Below are 23,394 nucleotides of genomic sequence, written 5' to 3'. Positions count from 1 at the left end.
TAAAAACAAAAAACTGCAGATGCTGGAAATCCAAAACAAAAACACAAATACCTGGAAAAACTCAGCGGGTCTGGCAGCATCGGCGGAGAAGAGCAAAGTTGACGTTTCGAGTCCTCATGACCCTTCAACAGAACCAGTTAATTAAAAAAACTCTCAACATTCTTAAAAAAATGTCAATTCACCCCCATCTCCCATCTGCTTGGTTCTGTTGAAGGGTCATGAGGACTCGAAACATCAACGCTACTTCTTTTAGTTTCTTTCATTTCACTTGGGGTCATCACGATACTGGTTAGCACCCTTCTCCATGTCCTCCTGTCAGTTACCCATTCTTCCTCCAACCCCGCCACATTTAAGTCTCTCCCAAGAGCATCTTTCCATCTGGTCTTAAGCCTTCTTCTGCTTTTTCCTGGCGGTCCCATCTCCATCACTTGCCTCATCACATTTCCTCTATCTCTCTGTCACAGATTACCATACCATTTCAATCCCTTCTTGGCTATTTTCTTCAGCGCTCCCACAATCTTCACTGACTCTCTGATGTGCTGGTTCATGATTTTGTCCTTTCTCGTTAGTCCACACATCCATTGTTCTGTAACTACAAGGCTGAAATCATTTTATTAAGATCTTCCATCTCACTGAGGCGGCTTCAGGCCAATTCACGTCTAACAACCTGCTTTGAAAACACTGCTCACATGTTGACAGCTGTGACAAATTGCATCACATAAGCTGAGGCAATTCTCATCACAGAAGCCTAGACAATCCACAACATTCTAAAACAAACAATGCACATCATTCTAAAAGGAAAAGTCAATTTGCCCTCTCCCCCAATGTTAACGGGTGGATCCTTTTCAAAATTCCAGAAGCTGAACTGGATCTGCATCTTCACCAGAAAATAATCAACTCTTCTTTGGGACACAACCTAACTGTGTGCCAAGTTTCACTGAAATCCATCCATTAGTTTTTGAAATATATTGTTTACAGACAAGCAGACTAATGGGACAAAAACATTATCTCCACCCACTTTCAGGTGCAGAGCTAATTAAAAAAACTCTCAACATCCTTTAAAAAAAAGTCAATTCACCCCCATCTCCCAATGCCAACAGAGCTTTTAAAAAATTCCAGCTCCACACCTTTGCCAAAAACCAATCTGTTCTTCCTTGGGCCATACCCTGTGTACAAAGTTTTGTTGGAATCCGTCCATTAGATTTTGAAATATATTGTTTAAAAACAGACAAGCAAATGGTGTGAAAACATTACCTTCACCCACCTTCTGTGGCGGAGGTAATAATAAAGACAAAATACGGAATGCAGCAGCTACCTGGCCTGCAAGTTTCAACATTTTTATATGTTGTTTCCCTGTTCTGTATCCTCTTGCATTTATATTTTAGACATACCGTCCAAGGCATTCAAAATAGAACTAAATTGACAGAATCATTCTCCCAACTAACACAGACATGGGTAATCTCTCATGTCAATTTACAGTCTCTTCACTTCACCCAGTCTCAAGCACACACATGCCAGGCGGGAGTTTTCCCACATGGGCTTATTAAGCTAAAATGAATTTCCAACACTATCTGCAGATCTGAATACATAGGGTAGAATTTTCGGGCCGGTGGGCGGCCGTGATTGGTGGATCCAGGAGCGGCCAGCTGCTCGTGATCGGCCCCCAGATACGATTTCACACTGGCTGGCCCCAACAGCCAGCCAGCGTGAAAGGCGCACTGAAAGGCTCAGTGCTGCCGGGAACGGGGCGGGGAGAGGGCGAGCACTGAAGTCAGCGCGGGGCCAGGTGAGCACGGAAGGAAAGCTCCCTGAAGGCAGAGAGCTGCCGAATTTAAAATCAATAAAGACAGAATTTAAAATCCGGAAAAAATGTCCACACATCTGTATGAGTCACCTGTGCATGGACATTATAAAAATTCTGCGCATAGATTTTAAAAAAAAATTTAATTACAGAAACCTCATCCCGCCCTTGGATGAGGTTTCCTGAAAAACGCAAAGGCTGCCTGGCTGATTTGTCCGCCTGCCAACCATAAGATTGGACAGGCAGTGAAAAATCCCTGTGAATTGATGCTTTAGTGGCGTTAATAAGCCTCTTAATTGTCGGTGCACGCTGCCAGCCCTCGCGCGTGCCCAGACTGAAATATCATGTGAGCGCGCAATGACACCGGGACGCTCGCACAATGTCATCGTGTGCTATTTCACGCTTGAGCAGAAATATTAAGAAGCAAAGAAACTTCAAAAGTTATATCATAAAATGCATTCTACAAAATAGCAAAAAATCTTACTTTACAGGAAGATTTCATAGATACAATAATGAAATAATGTAAAAACCTGCCTCGTCTCTGTGCTATTTGCAAGTATCCTGTAGAGAGGTACTGCTCCAGATCCTGCTGAAAGGCTTCTTCAAAAAATTTCTGCCGCTCTTTCAGTTTCAACTGTTGTGTATTCTCCATATCTCGCACCTTCTGGGCATGTTCACCATCCAACTCAGCTGCAACAGGAAGAAAGATCTTTGATATGAACTGTGAAACAGAATAGAGACTACAAGTTACAGGGCTCTATTCCTAACAGCTTTCAACCTGTAAGTGCAAAAAAGGAACTACATAAAACAAGAGTGTAAACCTTTTATTACTCAGTTGTTTGAAGAAACTAGCAACAATCAAAAAACCAAACTGCTTAGATTTTTATTGGACTCCATCTTGGCTCTGGGTGCTGCAGCTGATGGGTCAAGTTATACTGCCAAATCTTTTAATGCTAACTTTGCATTATGTGCAACATCAGAGGAGCACTATGCACCTCTGCAGCTACTCTTTACTGTCACAAGGGAGCCAGCGATCCACTTTGTGTGAACTTCAAGCATCCCAACACTATCTTCAAGAGGTGGTTTTGCACCATACAGCTTCAACAAGTTTAGGAGTTTGATTGTGATTTGATACCCAAATTATACAACTGCCTTTTTGTTAATGCACATCTGAAACCAGTGGCAGATTTAGTTAGTGAGGCCCTGTGCTCAGCTTCATTTTTGCCCACTCACCCAGGGCCCGAAAGCTGAAGCCAAGAAAATACAAAAATTGATCAGAGTTTAAGTATACAATTGGGAATTGTGTTTTTCTTACCAATCACAGATAAGTCATTTGTAAAATCAAAAAGGCCCAAGTGACAAAGTCACGGAAAATCAAGCACAGACAGGAGTGCTTAACTTTATCACAGATTTCAGATGTAAGCACACATCTATAAAATGACAGAACCAATACACATCTCCCCTGGCATTTTGAACTTAAAGCTTTTGGAAAGAACCTGCCTCCTGAGCTGGGGAAAACAAGAATAATATTCTATCTAAATTCTTGGCTATTCTGAGTAATGCTGCAGATTACCAAAAAAATGTTGCTTTCACAACATAGTAACTGCAGGGTTTTCTTTTGCCCAATTACTGCTCTGAATTTATTTTAGTGTGGGATAAAGGGTGCACTTGAGACAAGGCAGCCAGAAAGATACTTGGTCATTCTCGGATTAATGATTTAAAGATACACCTCAGAAGGATTTTATTAAATCCACCCCATAGTCAATTGCTCGATGGAGAAATTTGGAAATGTAAGGAAGGAAAAGAGTTAAGGTATAATAAAGTGTCAATTACTCTTCCATGGATATGAATCCCAGTGAAACCGAGTGACAAAATTACCATCTAGAAATTTGAAGCAGTGAATGTGTGGTTTTATATGGCAATATTCTCCAGCAGTCCTAATTTAATCTAATTGTTTTCTCTCTGTGCCAGGTATTATTTGAGGGGATGAAAAAAATCTAGTAGCTGCAATCTCAGAATCCCATGAATTACACTTCAAACTGCTGGGGTGTGTTATATTTGGGCATCTCCAAAACAATCTCCTTCCATGCTATTACATCCAAGGCACCACCCCACACAATGCCCCAACAAAACAAACATATGTGGAATAAAGAAAAACAGGTTTGTTTTGTCCATTATTAGCTACTGTGTTTAAAGATGCAATACTGTGCATGATATTTTTCTAAATCATAAATGTAATATAGACATTCACAATAGCAAATGTGATTTACAGTTCCAATTCAGGTCCCTCTTGTGTGCAATTCCTATCCTCCCCTCAGCAAAACGTGTGGCGACTCTGAACAAAGAGCCGCCTCCCACTTTCAAGCAATCCTCTTGTTAGTAGTGTGTGCTTGAACTTGCAGGTTTCGGCCAAGCTAAATCCAGTGAAATATCCTTTAATAGAAATTCACAGGGTTTGGGCAATGCAGACTTATTTCAAGCCAAAGAGCAAAGTTAGTGCGGGCATAATAAATTCAACAAAAACGCAACACTGTACCTACCGCCAGAGGGATTGGAGAAAAAGGAAACTCCACGCTTTGAGAGAGATAGGTCACCACCATCTTTAATATTACCCTATTATCACCACTGTGCCTGTGATATTGATGTCATTGCAGTGGCAAGTGCCCTCATAATTACAGCATAATTTATCAAAAACTTTGAATTTATCCTATTCTAAAGCAGGGCAATGTAACGATTTACAGACAATACAGTATCTTATGTTTTAGCCCTGGTTGATTTGTCTGTAGATTCAGTGGCAGCTTTCCATCTCACGCGGACATTTCTTTGGGAGGTATTCACAAACATGACTGTATTTGTACGTGAGTCATATGAACACACGCTACAGTATGAATACCGTTCCTACCAGTCAATCTACTAAACACGTTTTCCCTTGTTGATGGGCACATATAAAGTAGATGCCAGATTTGCAGCAACATAAAATAGTAATAGCAAAAGTTCCAAGGGAAGGAAGCTGTCTCAAACTTTCCGATAAATGGTGTCTACCCTTTAATGCGGGTGTTTCATTTGCTACCTTCCATTATTTTTGGTACATTTTATTATAGGCACGTTCTACCACTCATTATAATAATTAAAGACTGTTAAGTAAACTCTAAACTACATTTCTGACTTTCAGCAAAATGAGAAAACATTGTTACTGATGATTAGAAAGTTGAATTTGGCCTTTTGAGTCGGGTTTAATCGAAACACTTCAATTTTTTCATGAGCTGTAGGCAGAAACCAACTCAACTGGCTGGAGGCAGTGGTCAAATAAAAGTAGCTACAAATTAAATAACAAATTAGAAAAAAACATGGGTTAATTTGTTTTAAGTTGACTTTTATCGAAACATGATCATAAAAATATCAATAAGTCATTGAGATAATGCAAAAAAAAGACGAGTGTAACAAAATAGTTGCAGCAAATGTTGAAGAATGTGAGATTTCTTTTGCAACAAATTTCTATGCCACAAGCCATGCGCACCTGAACAGACATGGACAACATAGACACACCTCAGCTAACTACATTTTAGCAGACTTATTGCCTCTTTTGCTATAGGAATTCGAAACACTGGCAAAATCTGCTCTTGCTGCATTTGCAGTAAGCCGAACAGTTTAACAACTCAGCTGAAAGACAGCACTTGCAACATTCAGCACTCATTCATCCTGTTGGGGCCTCGTGTCACAACACGGTGTGTTTCTTTGCAAATCCACCCTTGTCTGAAACAGTTTTGCATCAAAATGAGAACAACAGTAGAACATCTTTGTCTGATTGTGTTTTTACAGAATCAGTGTTTCTTAATTAAAAGACAGATTGCAACAGTACAGGCTCCTGGGACCTTAGCATCATTTTATCCAATTTACAATTCACATGCAGAAGGAAGAATCAGTTCTCTGGAGAGTTCAATGAAACCGTTCCTAAATCAAATGAATTTAAATTAACAATCTCTAGAGTTTGTAAAGAATGTTATCTTTCTACTTTTGTTCTGTGCATATAGTTATAAATGAGGAATAGGAATTATAAATAAGGAATGGGACTGTAATATCAGCATTTATAATTAATAAGTTTTGGTAAATAAATGTAAACTGGGATTGAACAGCTGTGCCAAGATTATGACTTTTTTCTCCAAAGACATTAGGTGACTAGTTTTTTTTGTCTCATGACGACCATGGTTTTAAACTCCCCAATCTTCTGCACTTGTTTCTGTCCTCAGGCATAACTCTCAGTAGAAAATAATTGGTTTTGTAATTTTGTCTGCTTCAGTAATTATTTCCATTTCCCTGTGTTTTTGTACATTTTACATTCTTTTAGTGTACATTTATCACCCTGTCTCACACACTTCATCTTGTGGTTACGTCTTTATCTCTGCTTCCTTGTTTGACTCATTCGTTAATATCCCCATCTGCTACCTCCTTCCCAACCTACCTCTTTACATTCTCAATTTTTCTCTGCCCATTTTGTTATCTTTCCACTTCTTTCAGCTTACAATTCATTTACTAGATGGTACTGAAGGTCAGGGATGCACACAGGCCTGATAAATAAACAACTAGTTGCTACTGTTCGACCTGCCCCTCCCATGTCCAGCTCATTCTTTCCCCCTGCTTTTCTCCCAAACAGTGCTTTTTCAACTGGGCCTTGCCTCCCATTACTATGTTATCTTTAGTGTTGATTCAGAGGAGACTGAAGCTATTGTTTTTAGTTCCTGCACAAATCCACTGACTCCATCCTTGCCCTGGTTACTGTCTGAGGCTGAATCATGTGTTTGATACCGATATGAGCATCCAGCCACATACGCTCTCCATCACCAAGACTGCCTACATCAATTTGTAACATCGCCCAACTCCACTTCTACCTCGACTCAGTTACTGCCCAAACCCTCATCCACGCCTTTGTTACCTCCAGATGTGACTATTACACCTTCCATAAATTTGAGGTCAACTAAAATACTGCTGCCTGTATCCTAACTTGCACTAAGTCATGTTCATCCAACACCCTTGTGTGAGGTTGGCTCACGGCTTGGAAAAAACTTAATTTTAAAATACACATCCTTGTTTTCCAATCACTCAATGGTCTCACCCCACCCTACTTCTGCCACCCCTCCCCCAGCCCTATTAGACTTCTGAGATATGAGCTCCTCCAATTCTGACCTTGTATACATCCCCAATTTTATGGGGAAAAGCTGGGCAGGCTAAACTTGTATCCGCTGGAGTTTAGAAGAGTAAGAGGCAACTTCATTGAAGCATACAAGATCCTGAGGGGACTTGACAGGGTGGATGTGGAAATGATGTTTCCTCTTGTGAAAGTTATTGGGGGCAGGCAGGAATGTGAAGTTGAGGTTAAAATCAGGTCAGCCATGAACTCACTGAATGGCGGATCAAGCTCGAGGGGCCAACTGGCCTTCTCCTGTTCCTAATTCGTACGTATATACATCCTAATTTACATCAATAGTTTCATTTTGTTCCTTCCTGTGATGTACTTCATCAATATTTTCACAAAGTTTAAACCACATAACTCTCAATGACTAATTCTATTAAAGCCATAAGTAATTCCAGTAAATTTATTGGCATTATACTTCATGTTCTGAATGTCGTGCTGGATTTACTCTTGCTAAATGTTGTTGAATTGCTTCCTTTATAATGCATTTAGAATGCTTATCATTATGCTACTCTACCCAAAATACTGTTGATAATTTTATGCTTAAAAATAGATTTTTTACAAACGCTAGGTAGATCGACAGGAAGCACGGTGGAAACTTTCAAAAGCTTTTCTTGCAGCAACTTCTAAACACATGACCTCCACCGCCTGGGGAGCAGGTGCATGGGAACAATATCAGCCCCAAGTTACCCGGAGTATATTTTTGCATTCCTTCATTGACACGCAAACAAAATCTTGTAACTCCCTACCTAACCACATTGTATAACCACCTTCACCACATGCACTGCAGAGGTTCAAGAAGGTAGCCCACCATCTTCTCAAGGATAACTAGGGGTAGGCAAGAAATGGCAGCCTGCCAGCAATGTCCACATCCTGACAACGAATAATAAAAATTACAGTATCTTAAACATACTTGGACATTATCCAAGAAGTGGTTTCAAGTATCTTGAAAGGCATTTACTAGTGGTGAATTTAGACATGATGATTTAACTTAATGGATGCCAGAAGCATGGTTCTTTCATTGTACGAGCCATCATATCTGTACTGGTAGCAAGATTCTAGATAGACAGACAAAATCTCATTTCTACAAAACAATCATGAATGTACGTATTTTTTATTTGCATCAAAGGGTAGGGAACAAAAAAGATCATGAGCACAGACAGGGTCCTTCAACTGTTTATTGGCCAACTTGCACCAAAGATGCCAGAGAACACAATGCAGCCTGAACTCTAAAAGTGCTGTGAGCATGGAGCAAAATCAGCAAGAGAAAAAAATCTGGTGGGAGAAAACAAATTTTCATGCACCCTCCAAAAGCACACCATAGGCTAATAAGGTGCCATTTACGTTCCCATAATATAATAGATGGCAGCATGATTTCAGTACCACCACTATAAAACAAGGTGGTGCAACTTATAATGCCACAAGCATCCATTGTTATCTGATTGCTATCAGCTGAACCCACCTATACAACAGAGAGGCAGCTCAGTACCCACCGGCTGGAATATGCCTCCCCTTCTGATATGAACAGCATGGAAGACCAGAAAGCAAGTCACACATTACAGCTTTTTTTGATCCATCAGCTGTGAAACTACTTCATTCACTTATTCCCAGATCTAAATTAGGAGAACAGAGGGGCCAATTGAACTACCTCATCTGAATTTAAATTTCAAACACGTCTCATGCTAAGCCTACGTAGCGACAGTGTTGTGATTAACTTGATTAATATGCAGGTAAAGTATTAGCATATGAGTAGCACTGTAGTCCGATTATCTTTGATTTAATCTTCATTTTAGCAACATTTCAACAATCTTCTTTCACTCAATTTTTACCTGGTTCTTTTAATTCATTGGGTGTCTCCCTTTTGTTCAGTCACTTCAATTCCTTTGAAGCCCTCTTTATATTGGAGGGTTTGTTGATAAGAGTGCCATCAGAACCAACTGTGTGTAAATGAACCAGACTTCTCGAGTTCTGAAAGGGCCACCATGTCTGCATGTAAGTGCCTGATCTCTTAGAGTATTACTGGATGTACAGAATGTCTACCGCCGTTAGCCTGTATGAACCTTCCCCAAAAAGCAAAAGTTCCACTAAACTAACAATTCCTATTCAAAACTTCTCAACAACTACACAAATCGTGCACAACAATCTCTCTGTTGTTATGGAATCTGTTCTAAAGTACAAATGGGTAAATTGGTAACATTAGAGCAGGATCAATTATTGAGCCACTTGCACTGGAGGAGTTCAATGATATCAGAAGAACTTCAGAGAAATCAGCTCAGTACTGCGTTTCAAAACTATCGATACAACTCAGTCACTGCATTATTAGTTTTTCTGCCGTGTTCAGTGAACTACAACATAGGTTGAAATTTTATGAGAGATCCAAAAAATAAACAAAGATTTACAAGAATCTGTATATACCCAAACTCAAATGTTACATTTGTAAAACGTAGAATGGTTTATCAGCTATAGCTAGACAGGGTTAATTAGGTTGAGCTTTGTTCCTGATTTTTAGATTATGGTCTGTACTTCAAAGGAGCTTAAAACTGCCTCATCCTAATTTAACATAATTAGCTCTTCGAAGGATCTAGAGATTCTGTACTTCAAATTGTTGCAAATCTTAAAATCAAATAATAAAATTAAATTGAAGTGATTAATCCATTTCAAAAGTTAACTTGGTATCCAAGATGAATAATAGCACAGGATAAACAGTTAAATGCAACAGAATTCATTTAAGATGTCATGGGAACAGTTGCAACATAACCATCTTCAAATAAAATAGAGGCAAATTAATCAGAGGGTAAATAAGGAGACATAGGGAGAATTTGCCTCAGCCCCAAAAATCAGCATGGGGACCATAGCACTTGAATAACACTGCCCGTTCATTGTGCCTTGCATGCCATTTGTTAAATTGTTGCCTATTCTTTTACATGATTTCTGCATACAGCCAGTGATACCCATGCTGTTCATTGGCTGCACACATCAGCAGGGAGCCAATATCACTAGTGGCTAGCATTTCTTAAAGATAGCCTGCATCTCAAAGGTATGTCCATTATGACTACCAGAAGTGGTTCGAGTTTTTTCAAAAGGTGATCTGGGCTGCGCTTCTTGGAGCAAACGGCGGAACATGCAAGAGCACGAGCAGCTAGGTTTTCAAATAATGCACTGCATGTCTTGGTGTAAGAGATGGAAAGAATGACGTGTCCTGTATATGCGGAGGTGGGGTTGGAGGGGGAAACAGGAGGCCTTCTAAGCATATGCTAATGAGGAGGTGGACGTCAATGCCAGGTGTGCTGCTCCTAGCAGTGCAGCAAGAATTATAACAATCTGACACAAGTTGTCAAGGTGAGGGAGTTCATCACTAATTAGCATGACCTTTCAACTGGATTACTAGCCTTATCCACTGCTCAATTCTCTACATACTCATCATTCACCAACCAATCGCTATCAATCAGTGCTCATACCTAACCTTCATATGTTTTACATGAACACTCACTTAACACTGCTGCAAGCCTTATACTCACATCTCTGAGATGTGATTTCTCAAAAGTGGACTGGAAACAACTACCTGAAGTTAAAGTCTAGATGAATATCGAAAGCACAGGGTTTTGGGGTTAAGCTGAAAAGGAAATTAGGAAAGCAACAGGGAGGCCATGAAAAAAAATACTGGCAAGTAAAAGGAAAACCCAAAGATATTTTATAAATTCATAACGAGCAAAAATATAACTAAGGGAAAAGGAGGACGGATTAAAGATCAAAAAGGTAATTCCTGTATGAAGTCCAAAAGAGGGGAGGATGCACATATTGTAGTTAAGGAGGAGGAATGTGAAATATTGAATGAGGCTCCATTGAGGGGAAATAGTAAGGGCTTTAGCATTTTTGAAAGTGGATAAACTGCCAAAGCCAAGATGGAATGCATCCCAGGTAACTCAGGGAGGAAATAGCTACTTTGATGGTCGTAGAGACTAAAAACCAAAAGGACCAAAGAAAAACCCAGATGGACAAGGTTTCACATAGTAAAACTTGTACTGTAACAATCAAATACAAAGTCAACATAAATTAAACACGAATTAATAGGCAAATATGGTTGATTATAAACTATAAATTACACATTAAAAGGCAGATGCAACTAAGACTGATCTCAAATTTACTCAGCATATATGTTATCAATCTCAGCCCCAAAGTCCTTCAAAACTCTGCCTTTCTCACGAAGAATTCAAACTCCACTTTTTCCAGAATTTAGCCAACCAACCAGAATCTCACAGGGAAGGTCTTGACCAAAATGGCATACATCCGCACAACCTCTTCAGCTCTGCTTACAATGGTCTTGATGGCGTAGACTCAATAATACTATCTTCAAGCAACAGAAACAACTGCAGCAACTGTGCATTTGCCTATTCCCAGATCCTGGATCCAGCCTCCATCTTCTTAAGCCTGCCTGTACTGCACTACCGGGATCATCATCTGAACTTGGATGGCTCTGTGTCTTTTTACTTGGTTTCAACCAGTTTCAGTTTCCCCAGAAGTTTTGGTTTCTAATCTCAGTTTCAGTCATAGTTTGCCTAGAAACCTTCAGTTTCCCTTTACAGTTAGGGCCTGCCTTAAAAAATACAAATTTTGAAACTCACAGATTCCATCACATATCTTACTATCATTTTAAAACAATCTGCTCTGCAGGAATGGTGCCAGAGGACTGCTAATATTGTATCATTGTTTAAAAAGAGGCAGAGGAATAAACCAAGTAATTACAGGCCAGGTGGCCGAATCTCTGTGATAGGCAAATTAGAGTAGAATCATAGAATCATTACAGCATGGAAGAAAGCTATTGGTCCCATTGTGTCTGTGCTGGCTCTCCTTAGTGGCAATTCACGTACTGCCACTCTTCCGCCCTCTCCTCACATCCCTGCACGTTCCTCCTCTGCAGGTATTTAAAGTGTACAAAAAGTTAAGGCACAGAAAGAGGCCACTCTGCTCATTATGTCTGCACTGGTGGAAAAACGAGCCACCCAGGCTAATCCCATTTTGCAGCACTTAGTCCACAGCCCTGAAGGTTACAGAACTTCAGGTATATATCTAGACAGCTCCCTTTCAGGCAGCGAGTTCCAGATCCCTACCACCCTCTGGGTGAAAGTTTTTTTCTTCATCTCCCCTCTAATCCTTCTACCAATCACTTCAAATCTATGCCCCCTGGTCACTCACCTCTCTGCTAAGGGAAATAGTCTTTCCCATCCACTCTATCCAGACCCCTCACAATTTTGTACATCTCAATCAAATCTTCCCTCTGCCTCCTCTCTTCCCAGGAAAACAACCCCAGCTGTCCAATCTTCCCTCATAGCTGAAAATTTCCAGTTCTAGCAACATCCTTGTAAATTACTGCAAAAAATCTGAGGGAATGTATAATTCCTAATTTAAAAAGGCACGGGTCAGAGAACATGGATTTGATTAAGGTAGATCATGTCTGGCTAACTTGATTGAATTTTTTGAAGAGGTAACAAGGAGGGTTGATGAGGGGAGCATATTTGATGTAGCACACATGGATTTTAACAAAGCTTTTGACAAGGTCTCACATGATAGACTGGTCAGAAAAGTAAGAGCCCATGGGGCCCAATGCAAGTGGCAAGTTGAATCTAAAATCTGCTTAGTCGCAGGAAACAAGAGTAATGATCAACGAGTATAAAAACAGAAAATGCTGGAAAAACTCAGCAGGTCTGGCAGCATTCATGGGGAGAGAAACAGAGTTATGTTTCGAGTCCATATGACTCTTCTTCAGGTCTGGGTGTACAGTGGAAGCTTGGACCGCTGCCACTCATAGCCTTGTACAGCATGAGTGTCATGAAGTTATTAATGTATATAATACTTTGGAAAATATTTTTCTTTTAAAATAGAGGTTTAGCCCGTGGGTAATTAGGTTAAAGTCAGCTAGTCTGGGTGCTTTGATATGTACTAGTTTGAGATGTAAACAGAGAGGTAGAGTGTATTTGCATTTTTTGAATAGAGCATTTAAGAAGTGGGGTGAAAACTTGATGCCTTTCTAGCAGCTACCAAGCAATATGTTTATATTACTAACAAAATTGGTACAATGAATGGGGTTTCATTGTTAAAAGGTAAAGTTCAAAGAGACTGGTGAGGCAATGAGAATTTGAATTCAATCAGTGGTGGTAGGTATAACTTCAGTCATTTTCGGATGTGCAGAGCAGAGGCAATGCAAGATCAAAAGGCAGCTGCAAGCCTCCAACTGGCTCCACAGTGAAAAGAACATCATTTTGAATTCGCAAGGTGAAAATGCTTTACCTGGTGTTTGGTTAAGTCTATGGGTTGCTGTTGCCTTAATGGAGATTAGTTTGGGAATTTGTTAAAAGTTATGATAGTAGTAATTTGCAGCCATGCGTATATATATTTTTAACCTGTATAAATTAATAAAATGTTTCAATTGGTTTAATGTAAAACCTCAGGAACTGATTCCTGAATTTAGAGTCGCATCTCAAACATAACACTTAAAGTATAGGATGTGACAGTTGTTTAAAATTTCCCTCTGGGAATTTTAACTAACTCCACTTTACCAACTGCATTGGTCATAACACTAGTCAAAGGTCTTTCAGGGCGACACAGCAGTCCATCAATCTGTTTTCCAACAGATCATTTGGTTGTTATTGCTGAGATGCCCCCAGAGTGGCAGTGACTCCACAGATAAAGGAGGTACTTAAAAGGTTGGCAAAACTCAAAGTAGAAAGTTACCTGATCTGGATGAATGTATCCTAGTTAAAAGTAGTAAAGGCAGGGCCCAAAAGAGGGGGAGCAGACAGTGACAAACACCAGGGCCTACGGGCTAAGGGGGCCCAGACGATGTTTTGAATGGAGTTCTCGTTGCCCAGCCTGAGTAGCCTGACAGTTCCAAAGCTGGTCCCAGGTCAGTTTCACTACACTGCTGCTTCTGACCTTCGGGCAGCTCCGTGGTTTGGATTTTTTTTTTTCAAAAGCCCGTCAGAAAACCACTAAGTTGCCTGAAGGTCAGCAGCAGCAGTCCCTTTTCACAGTTACTGCCATGAGTGTTGAATATCTGGGTGGTAGGGGCTCACTTTTAACATTTAGTACAACAAAATTAAATACTGTACACTTCTCAAAATTCTCTTCTGAATTTAAGCCAGCATATAATTTTCATTCTGCCCTAAAGTAGACACAATTCTGATGATATGTTGTGTTGATGTACCAGAAGCTTGAGAATCATGGGCCTCATCAAAAGTAAGATACTAAAACCAAGAGTGATGCAAAACAGGGTGTTGACTCACTATCACATGTGTTATGATCCTTGACCAGACCCCCACACTGTTGGTAAGATTCAGTTAGGGACCAATAATGCTTTGTTTAAAGTAGACAAAGTTTGAGATGTAAGACAATTGCCTGGAGAGTAAAGCCACAAGATTCCACAGGTTTCGAATAGACAAAAATAAACTTTACTATACAAGGTCAGAAAGATAAAGCAACTTACAATATCTATTTTATACTCTAACATTCAGGGTTAATATGAGCTACGTATGAATTAACAGGCAAACTTTGGTTGAATATACTACACAATAAATGCCAAATGCAACCAAAACAGATACCACAGATTTCTCAACAACCCACCGAGAAGTCAGTAGCATTGAGTCAAGAAATCTCACTGAAAGTCTGTCTCTCTCACAAGAGATTCCAGTCTCCACCTTCGAAGGTCTAACCTGGAAACTCTCTCCAAAAGTCGCTCCAACTCAACGGCATCAACAGCAGCCCACATCGGAAGGTTTCAATCTTGTCTCCTGAGATTCCGTTCCCCTGGATTCTGAGTCTGCATTCAAGCACCAACTCGCAAGCACAATTTCAGCTCTTCGGCCACGTGGAGTAGAACACTACTGCTCCAAAGGAGTATCTTTGCCCCAAGGGCCCAAAGCATGGAGTCACCAACCTTCGGCTGCCTCCTTCAGTTAAAGTTTGTTCCCCACATCCCTTTTCCTGTTTGGAGCCTGTTTCTCTGCTCCCCTCTTTTTAACTGAACTGGGACCTTTTCCTGTCTTGTCTCATCTCTGGGGCTCTTCTTTCAACTGAACTGGGACCTTTGCCTGGCCCTGTCCCCTCTCTGGGGCCTGTCCCCTGCCTGGGACTCTTCTTCTTGATGGCACTCTACTCCAGGTCACCTAACCCGGGTTTTTGCGCCGTTTCCTTTTATGTACAGGTGCACTCTCCCAAAGAACATAAACAAAGCCGATCTGCGTATGCCAAATGTTCCAAGTCCCATCGGGAGTTGATGTTCCCAACCTCAGCTCTCCACAACAAGTATGGCTTTCATAACACACGTTTTATTGTTCTTGCAAAATCTTGGAATGAAATCCCTACTTGTCATTAGGAGATTGCTTAAAGAAAAGTTTTACAAATCTCTACTGCACCCTAGGTTCAGCCCAGCTAAAGGCTGTAAATTTACAGTGTACAGCACAATTTGCACGACAGTTTCTGGGGGAAGGGGAAAGAATCCAGTTCTTGAGTTAAGGCTGTACTGAATTCTTGTACCATGCATCATTCTTTGAAAAATTCCTGAGCTGCTGGTAAATGTCTGATTTAAAAATCCTGGGGATAGTGTCATTCGGGTAAAAGGGGCAGATGCCATTTATGATATATTGTGGGTTGGTGCCAGAGAAGTCTGAATGGTAACGTTGTATTAGCTACAGAGTTGAGTTAAATGTAGGTATTTCTTTGTAGCCACTGTCCTAACATCAGTTGATTGCTCTGGTTAATTATCCTTAGAGAATCAGCATTGGGCCTCCAATTTCACCATTGCTACAGTCACTCTGCCTACTGCATGCAAGTGTAATGAAAGAAATTCAAAACCTACATTTATACAGCAACTTTCATGATGTCCCAAATCTCTTTACAGCCAATTCAGTATTTTTGAGTAGTAGTCACTGCTCTAATGTAGACAATGTTATCAAACGGTGGAGCAGACTTGAGTGGCTGAATGGCTTATACCTACTCCTAGTATGCATGTTCGTATCTCATTCTGGATGGATGAGATGAACTGGGCTAGATGGTTTTTGTCATCCATTATTGTCTTGCGAACAGAGGATGGAAGCATGGCTGTAGCTCTGTTTATTTTGTTGCTAATAGACGTTTGAGAGAACAGGCTTTGTGGGGTGAAGCTGCTAGGACAGGTGTGCCTACTGGGCTCATAGTCAATCAGCAACCTGTTTTACACTGCACATGAGTCTCAAGAGTCTTTTCCAATGACTTCAATATTGTCATTTTGTCTACTTACCTATTATCCCACTCTATCTTGGTGCTTTTACGAGTTTTTTTTTGAGTTATTCAAATATTGTGATAAAGTTGTGCTGCACAGTTGATATTGAAAATATATTGTGGTGAGAAGCAGCAATCAGCAGAGTGTTCAGACTTGCTGATCAAGAAAACACAGATACAATTGTGAACCGTTTATGCTTTGTCCTCTGGCCTCTTAAAAGTTATGTCGCAGAGAGACACCTATTGGCTTCAACACTTCTCACTGACAGTGAAGACCTATGTTGTTTAATTATTCCACTTTGATGCTCAGGAGTCATTTAATCTTTCTACCCTGTGAGATTACTGATAAAATGGAATACAATTACACCCCTTGTATGAAATAATTATATTGAATAATATCATGCACCCAGGCAGAACAAAGTCTTGTACTTCTACAGAATGGAAAAGATCATTTGTGCAGTTTATCTGGGTTGCAAGTATTGAATCTTCTCCTCAAATATGGTGCAATATATAGAGCACAGTCTTACACATAACTAATGGTATATATTCCTGTTAAATTAGCAATATTGCATGATGCTGTTAAAGTAAAATTTGTACTCTCTGGTTTGTTTAACAGTCACGGTGGGATCACCTATAGGGCACACACAAAGTAACACGGCATTATATCATTGTTGCTCTTAATATTAATGACCAATGCTGCATATATATTGGAGGATATTTGTAACCAGATACCAACAATGGGCATTAACATTTTACTAGGACCTTTCTGTGATTGCATGGTGAATTGATTGATGAATCTGGAAAGGGCAAAAAATATTACGTATGATTGAGGGGAGGGTTAAAGGTGGGAAATAAGGGGCCTCAAACAGGAGAAGTACCAGGGTCAATGATTTCTCTTCCTGGCCCTAAATAAAGGGAGGGTTAGCGGAGGCTGTGGTTACAATCTTCCAAACCTCTAGGGGCTAAAAGAAAGTGGCCACAGAAATATTGGATGCATCGGTTGTAATCTTCCAAAATTCCCTAGATTCTGGAAAGGAGCCAGCAGATTGGCAAACAGAAAATGTAACATAACCATCCAAGAAAGGAGGAAAGCAGGAAACTAAAGGTCAGTTAGCCGAACATCTGTCATTGGGAAAATGCTAGAATACATTATTAAGGAGAAGTAGCAGGACATTTAGAAAATCATAATACAACAGGCAGAGTCAACATGGGGGTTTTGTGAAAGAGAAATGGTGTTTGATAATTTATTAGAGTTCTTTGAGGATGTAACAAACAGAGTGAATAAAGGGGTACCAGAAGACGTAGTATATTTGGAATTCCAAAAGGCATTCAATAAGGTGCAACATAAAAGGTTACTACAAGATAAGATGGTGTTGGGGATGATAATATTAGCTTAGATAGAGACTGGCTAACAGTAAACAGAGTGCCGGGATAAATGGGTCATTTTCAACTTGAATTCACAGCGGCAACTGACATCCTCCAGGCTATTCCCTACTGTGTGGTAGAATCCATGGGTGAATCATCTTCAACGGGAGAGTTGCACCAAGCAATCAGATGAAAAACAACAAAGCCTGCGGCCCCAATAATAGTCCAGCTCACGTCTTCAAAGCTGGCAGACTTTTGCTCACATCAAGACTCCATGCACTCAACTAAGGATTTGAGGGGAAAAAGAACTTCCCCTCCCACCCAGGCTTCAAAAATGCAACAATTATAATATCTTCAAGAAGGGAGATAAATCGTGCTTTGGAAAATAGAGGTATTTCCCTCCTGCCCACAGTAGGGAAAATCCTGATGCACATTCCTGAGGCTGAACAAATTCTTCTGGAAACAGTGTTGTGTTAGGCCTTCCAGAGGAACCTCTGACATTGTCTTTTGTCGCCAGACAAATCCATGAAAATTGTTAAGAATAACACCAGGAACTCTTCATTGCATTCATATGCCTAACCAAAGCATTTGACTCAGTAAATCGCAAGGCTTTGTGATTGTGCTCCAATGATTTGGATGTCCAAGAACTTCATCACAATCTTGCTTCATGATATGACATGACTGCAGCTGTCTTGACTGTGAGATCTGAAACAGGCACCCAGAAAATCTATGTGGGGGTCGAGTAAGGCTGTGTGATAACCCCCATGCTATTCACAATCTACTTGACAGTGGCTGTTCACTTCATCAAAGAGCAACTGCCCTATGGTATCAGTATTAAATACTGTCTAGATGGAAAACTCTAACATTCATGCCAAAGCTAAACTGACCAACATGGATATACATGGTCTATAGTTTATGGATGACTGCAGTGTTGGTGCCCGCTCTGCACCAGATTTCCGAATCACTATCTCTTCAATTCTGCTTACAAGAAACTCGGCTTGTCTTTGAACGTTGCCAAAACAAAACTCAGAACAACCCATACCTGATCAGTCAAATATTTCACCTCCCATATAAGTTGAAGGAGAGACTCTGGAACACATCGAGTACTTCCCATACCTCGTCAGTCACCTCCCTTCAAAGATCACCAATGACAAGGAAATCCAACATTGGATCAGCTGCACCAGTTTAACTTTCTACAACTATGACAGCGAGTGTTTGACAACAAAGACCTCAAAAACATGTTAACAAAAGTTTTAGTGCACTGAGCAGTTGTTGGCATTATGCTCCTCCTGTATTGCTGTGACACCTTGACTGTATCAGCGACACATAAGAGCACTAGGGAAATTCCATCACCATGCCTCTGCTGCATCCTCTGGATTAAATGGGAGGAATATCAAACAAATGTTAATGTCCTTCTTGAAGCCAGGCCCACAAGCATTATGGTAAAACTCCTGCAAAATCAATTGTGATGGACTGGCCACTCTGCCTACATGGCTGAAAATAGTCTCCCCCACCAGGTTCTGTTCTCTCAATTCTCAAATGGCCAATGGTCCAGGGGCAGACAAAGAAAATGCTTCAGCAACGCTCCAAAGCTCCCCTTGAAGCACAGCAGCATTGACTTTGATGACTGGCAGGAGATTGTTATCAATTGTTCCAAATGGCAACAACTTGTCCATCATGTTGCATCATGCTTCGAGTCTCAATGCCTTAATGATGAGGTAGAGTGGTGGCAAAGAAGGAAAGAAAAGAAAGTAAATCCTGTTCTCCAGATCCCACTACCTAGCAGGACACCCTGTCCATGCGTCCAAAGATCTGTGGGTCAAAATTTGGCCCATTCAGTCACATTAAGGCCCATGACAGAAACCCGCAACCCTTAGATGATGTCATCCTCAAATCGAGGAACAGTCAACAACTTTTAAAGACAGTAATTTGGGATAAAATTAACTGGCATTTGGAAAAGTATGGGTTTATAACGAAAGCCAGCACGATGTGTTAAAGGCAAGTCATGTTTGACGAACTTGATCAAGTTCTTTGATGAAGTAATGGAAAGGGTAGGTGAGGGTAGTGAGGTTGATGTCGTTTATATAGACTTTTAAAAGACGTTTATATGGACTTTTAAAAGGCATTTGACAAAGTACCATATAATAGACTTGTTTGCAAAATAAAAACCCATAGGATAATAGGGACAGTGGCAACATGGACACAATGGCAAAATAACCAGAAGCAACATCAAAGAAGATAAACACGTGTGGTGATTTGTTACAATCCAGTATACACTCATTAGTAACATTCAAGATAATGTTGGACAAATACTTGAGAATCGGGGGGGGGGGTGGAAGAATTACAGATCTACAGGGGAAGAACAGTGGAGTGGGATTAATTGGGTAGCTCTATCCAAGAGACATAATGGGCCAAATAGCTTCCTTCTATGCTGTACCATTCTATGATAATATTTCTAACTTCACTCAAAATTGCAGTGGTTACATTTCAATAAAACATATGTTCTGCCTTGACTACACAGTACACTTGCTGCATCAAGCAAGCAAAAAAGCCATGAAGAATAGAAAGATATGTTTAAAAGCATAAATACTGATGAAGGATTTTAAAAAATTTTTTTTACAAGCAACTCATTTATGTACAAATATTCTCAGCGGTTAAAGGTAATCTTAGACGAATTCAGTAATTAAAGCAATTACAGAAAATGACAGAATTATATTGAATGTATAGCACAAAAATGGTCCATGCTAGTGTTTATGCTTGACCCAAGCCACCTACCACCCTTCTTTATCCAACCCTGTTAGCATTACTTTTTATTTCTTTCTCCCTTGTGTTTATTTAGCTTCCCCTTTAATCCATCTATGCAGTATACTTTGAACACGTGTCTTAAAATCAAATTCTGATCCTTTTTAAACTTTACGTATTTTTACTGTGGCAGGTTTATCATATAGCCTATTTTTTCTTTTTGTAAACCATCTTCCTGTATTAAGTAAAGGTAATCAAATACAAACCCAGCTTGAATATCACTAACCCCAAAATGGCTTGTTTTATTTTGAATAATGAAAGCCTGCTGTTGCATTAAAACTTCCGTTGTTTATGTAACCTTTGTTTCTGGAGTATAGCTTGGTACTGAAGGCTTACTTCATGGATTAATTTGGCTCCCACTGTGAAGACGGTCTGTTCTACAGTGATGCTGGAATCATCTGTCTACGCTTAGCTGCTTTTCACTTGAATAATTAATAAATAATGGTTCTGTCTTGTGTCCAGAGAGTTTTGTAGATGCTATTTTGTCCAGCACGAAGCTGAGAATGCTAATTGAACCAATTGAACCTTTTAGAGAATTTCAAATTAGTACGTTAACTAAATTACAATGCCTCCGAGTTCAGTCTGCTAAAGGCAGTCTTTACTGAATAGATCACTGTTCCTCGGAATGGGATCGCTACAGAATGATGATAACATTCTACCATAATACCATCATTGCATATAAATTATATTCCAAATTTGAGCCCTCTTCCCAAAGAGAAACAATCACATGATGGCCACATCAATTTTAAAGTATTTTTAAAAAATAAAGTGCAGCATATATGCAACTTAATGCAACATTGTTAAAGATTATGCATACACAGATGTCAAAATGCAGAAATGTCTGGTTTTCATTTTTGCTTGGCTTCTGCACTGTGCTTGCATATTTCTTTAGGTCAAGATGAGCCCTATGCACTGTAATATAAAAGAATTTGGTATAAATGACAATATGCAACACTTAAGAACTGACTGGTTATTCCCACTTTAGGTTTTATAGAAAAGATTTTGATCTCATAGCTCATCACAGTATTCTCAAATTATGCTAACAATCATTTCAGAATGGTAGATATTAAACTTAGATCCAAATTTTCAAGGATAAAACAAATATACTTTATTTGCAGAAGTTTGACAAGTAGTAACAGGCACAACATATAAACAAAAATATACTTCAGGAAGTTTCCAAAGCTTCAATCATTCCAACTCAAGAATGTTTTTCAAGCAAAATTAATTAAAAACAAATAACTTGTTGAAGACAAAGCCCTAGCTGACAAAACCTGTGGGCTTTGTCCTCTAATTTCTCTTTTAGCATTGGTATATTCAAATATCTAACTTGAGCAAAGAGCCTGCGATCTGATTAATCAAAGTAACTGACTTGAAACAAGCTGTTTTTAGGCAAAGTTGTTAAATTATATTGATACAATTTTATACATATTTACAGCCAATTCCAGAACATCCACATTTTAGCTGGGAATTTGCTACAATTACATGATTGGTGATGAGCGTCATAAGAAAGATTGTTGTTTCCCACAAATCCCATCCTTCTGCACCCTGGACCAGATGCTTAACCAAGACGTTAGAAAGTTGATGGATGACTGCAGTGCATGGCGACTTACATTTAATTCTTCTAAAACTATATCCAGTGTATCCACCTCCATAACACCAGTGCCAAAAAAGAATTGCATGTTTACTTGGATGGTCAGAGACTAAAGTCACTCTAGATAGGGCTCTGTCTTTTCAGGGACATCTGAAGAAAAAAGCAGCAAAGGTCAAAACCAGGAACAATTTATTAACCAAATTTGCTGGATCTACATGGGGCGCAGCTGCCACAACACTCCGGACCTCAACACTTGCCCTATCATACTCTGCAGCAGAGTACTGTGCACCTGTATGGTATAGGTCATCGCACACACACCTTGTTGGCACTCAATTGTATGCAACAATGTGCATCATAACTGGAACTCTCCACTCAACATCTCCCCCCACCACCTCCTGCCCGCTTCTTGTCCTCACAAACATCACTCCCCCACACATCGCCAACTGATGAAAACCCACAAGCTGGTTGAAAACATCCCTGATGCACCTCATTTAGCGCTCCACAATGATATATTCAACCCACCTACTGCTCACCTTCCAACTCGGCACCCCATATGAAGCAATCTCCCTGAGCAAGGTCTACCAACAGACATCCTTTGGACCAAGGAATGGGAAACACGGGAAGTCACTAATAAGCTGCTTGTGACAAACCCCACCTGTCGAATAGCAGGCTTTAATCTACCATGACATGAGTGGTTCTTGCTAAACAGGTTCAGGACAAGTCAGGATCCTTGTGCAGCCAACCTCCGTCACGGTGGGGGGGGGCCTCAATATAAACCCCTTAAGCACTTGTGGAGGCACACAAAAAATGCTGCACATTACTGATGAGCGTGGAGGTGTCAGCTGTGGCTCAGTTCATAGCACCCTCGCCTTTGAATCAGAGGGTTGTGGGTTCATCTCCCACTCCCGGAAACCAAGAACTGTGATTGTACTCGAAAGAGTTGCAATCTGTGACTGTTGATAACTCGAAAGAATTTTTTTACTGATGAGTGTCTCCTCTATAGATTAAGTGGCAAACTAATCACCTTAAATTCAGCTAACGAGGTGATTGCTTGGCTCTGGGGATTTGCATTCACTAAATAAATAAGTTCCCCCAACCTTGCAGCACCAATCCAAGGCCAAAATTTGCTGGGAAACTCAATATCCAACACCATAGTGGCAATGGTGCTGATCCCAGGAGATTGATCAGAAGCAAACTGCTCAGATAATTTTGGCATGGTATAAAAACTAGCATAAATATTTTATAATATAATTGTCTCGAACTAACGTCCTAGAATAATGGTGTGCACCATTATTATGCACCAAGATGTCAGGAAATTCCGGGCCACTGGATTTACAGTTGGAGGAACAAATGTGATGAAAGAATCAAGCACTGGTGACCCCGTGAGGATGTGCA

The 23,394-nt window shown here is 40.1% G+C and overlaps 1 protein-coding gene across 3 annotated transcripts in view; it reads right to left on the bottom strand.

Annotated features, from left to right (window-relative positions):
- dtnbp1a (dystrobrevin binding protein 1a) overlaps nucleotides 1-23,394 on the bottom strand; it is a 221,064-nt gene that overhangs the window by 44,191 nt on the left and 153,479 nt on the right. For 2 of the 3 annotated variants that reach the window (XM_078539223.1, XM_078539225.1), the window contains one exon: nucleotides 2,336-2,491. The exons of the other annotated variant lie outside the window; for it this stretch is intronic. In XM_078539223.1, coding sequence (XP_078395349.1) covers nucleotides 2,336-2,491 — 156 coding nt within the window. The remainder of the gene's footprint in view (nucleotides 1-2,335; nucleotides 2,492-23,394) is intronic. 3 annotated transcript variants of the gene reach the window in all.

Source organism: Cetorhinus maximus, chromosome 3 (assembly GCF_964194155.1).
Source record: "Cetorhinus maximus chromosome 3, sCetMax3.hap1.1, whole genome shotgun sequence".
Taxonomy (NCBI): Eukaryota; Metazoa; Chordata; class Chondrichthyes; order Lamniformes; family Cetorhinidae; genus Cetorhinus; species Cetorhinus maximus.
Note: the sequence above shows the minus strand (reverse complement) of the source record. Positions and strands in the feature narration are given on the sequence as shown.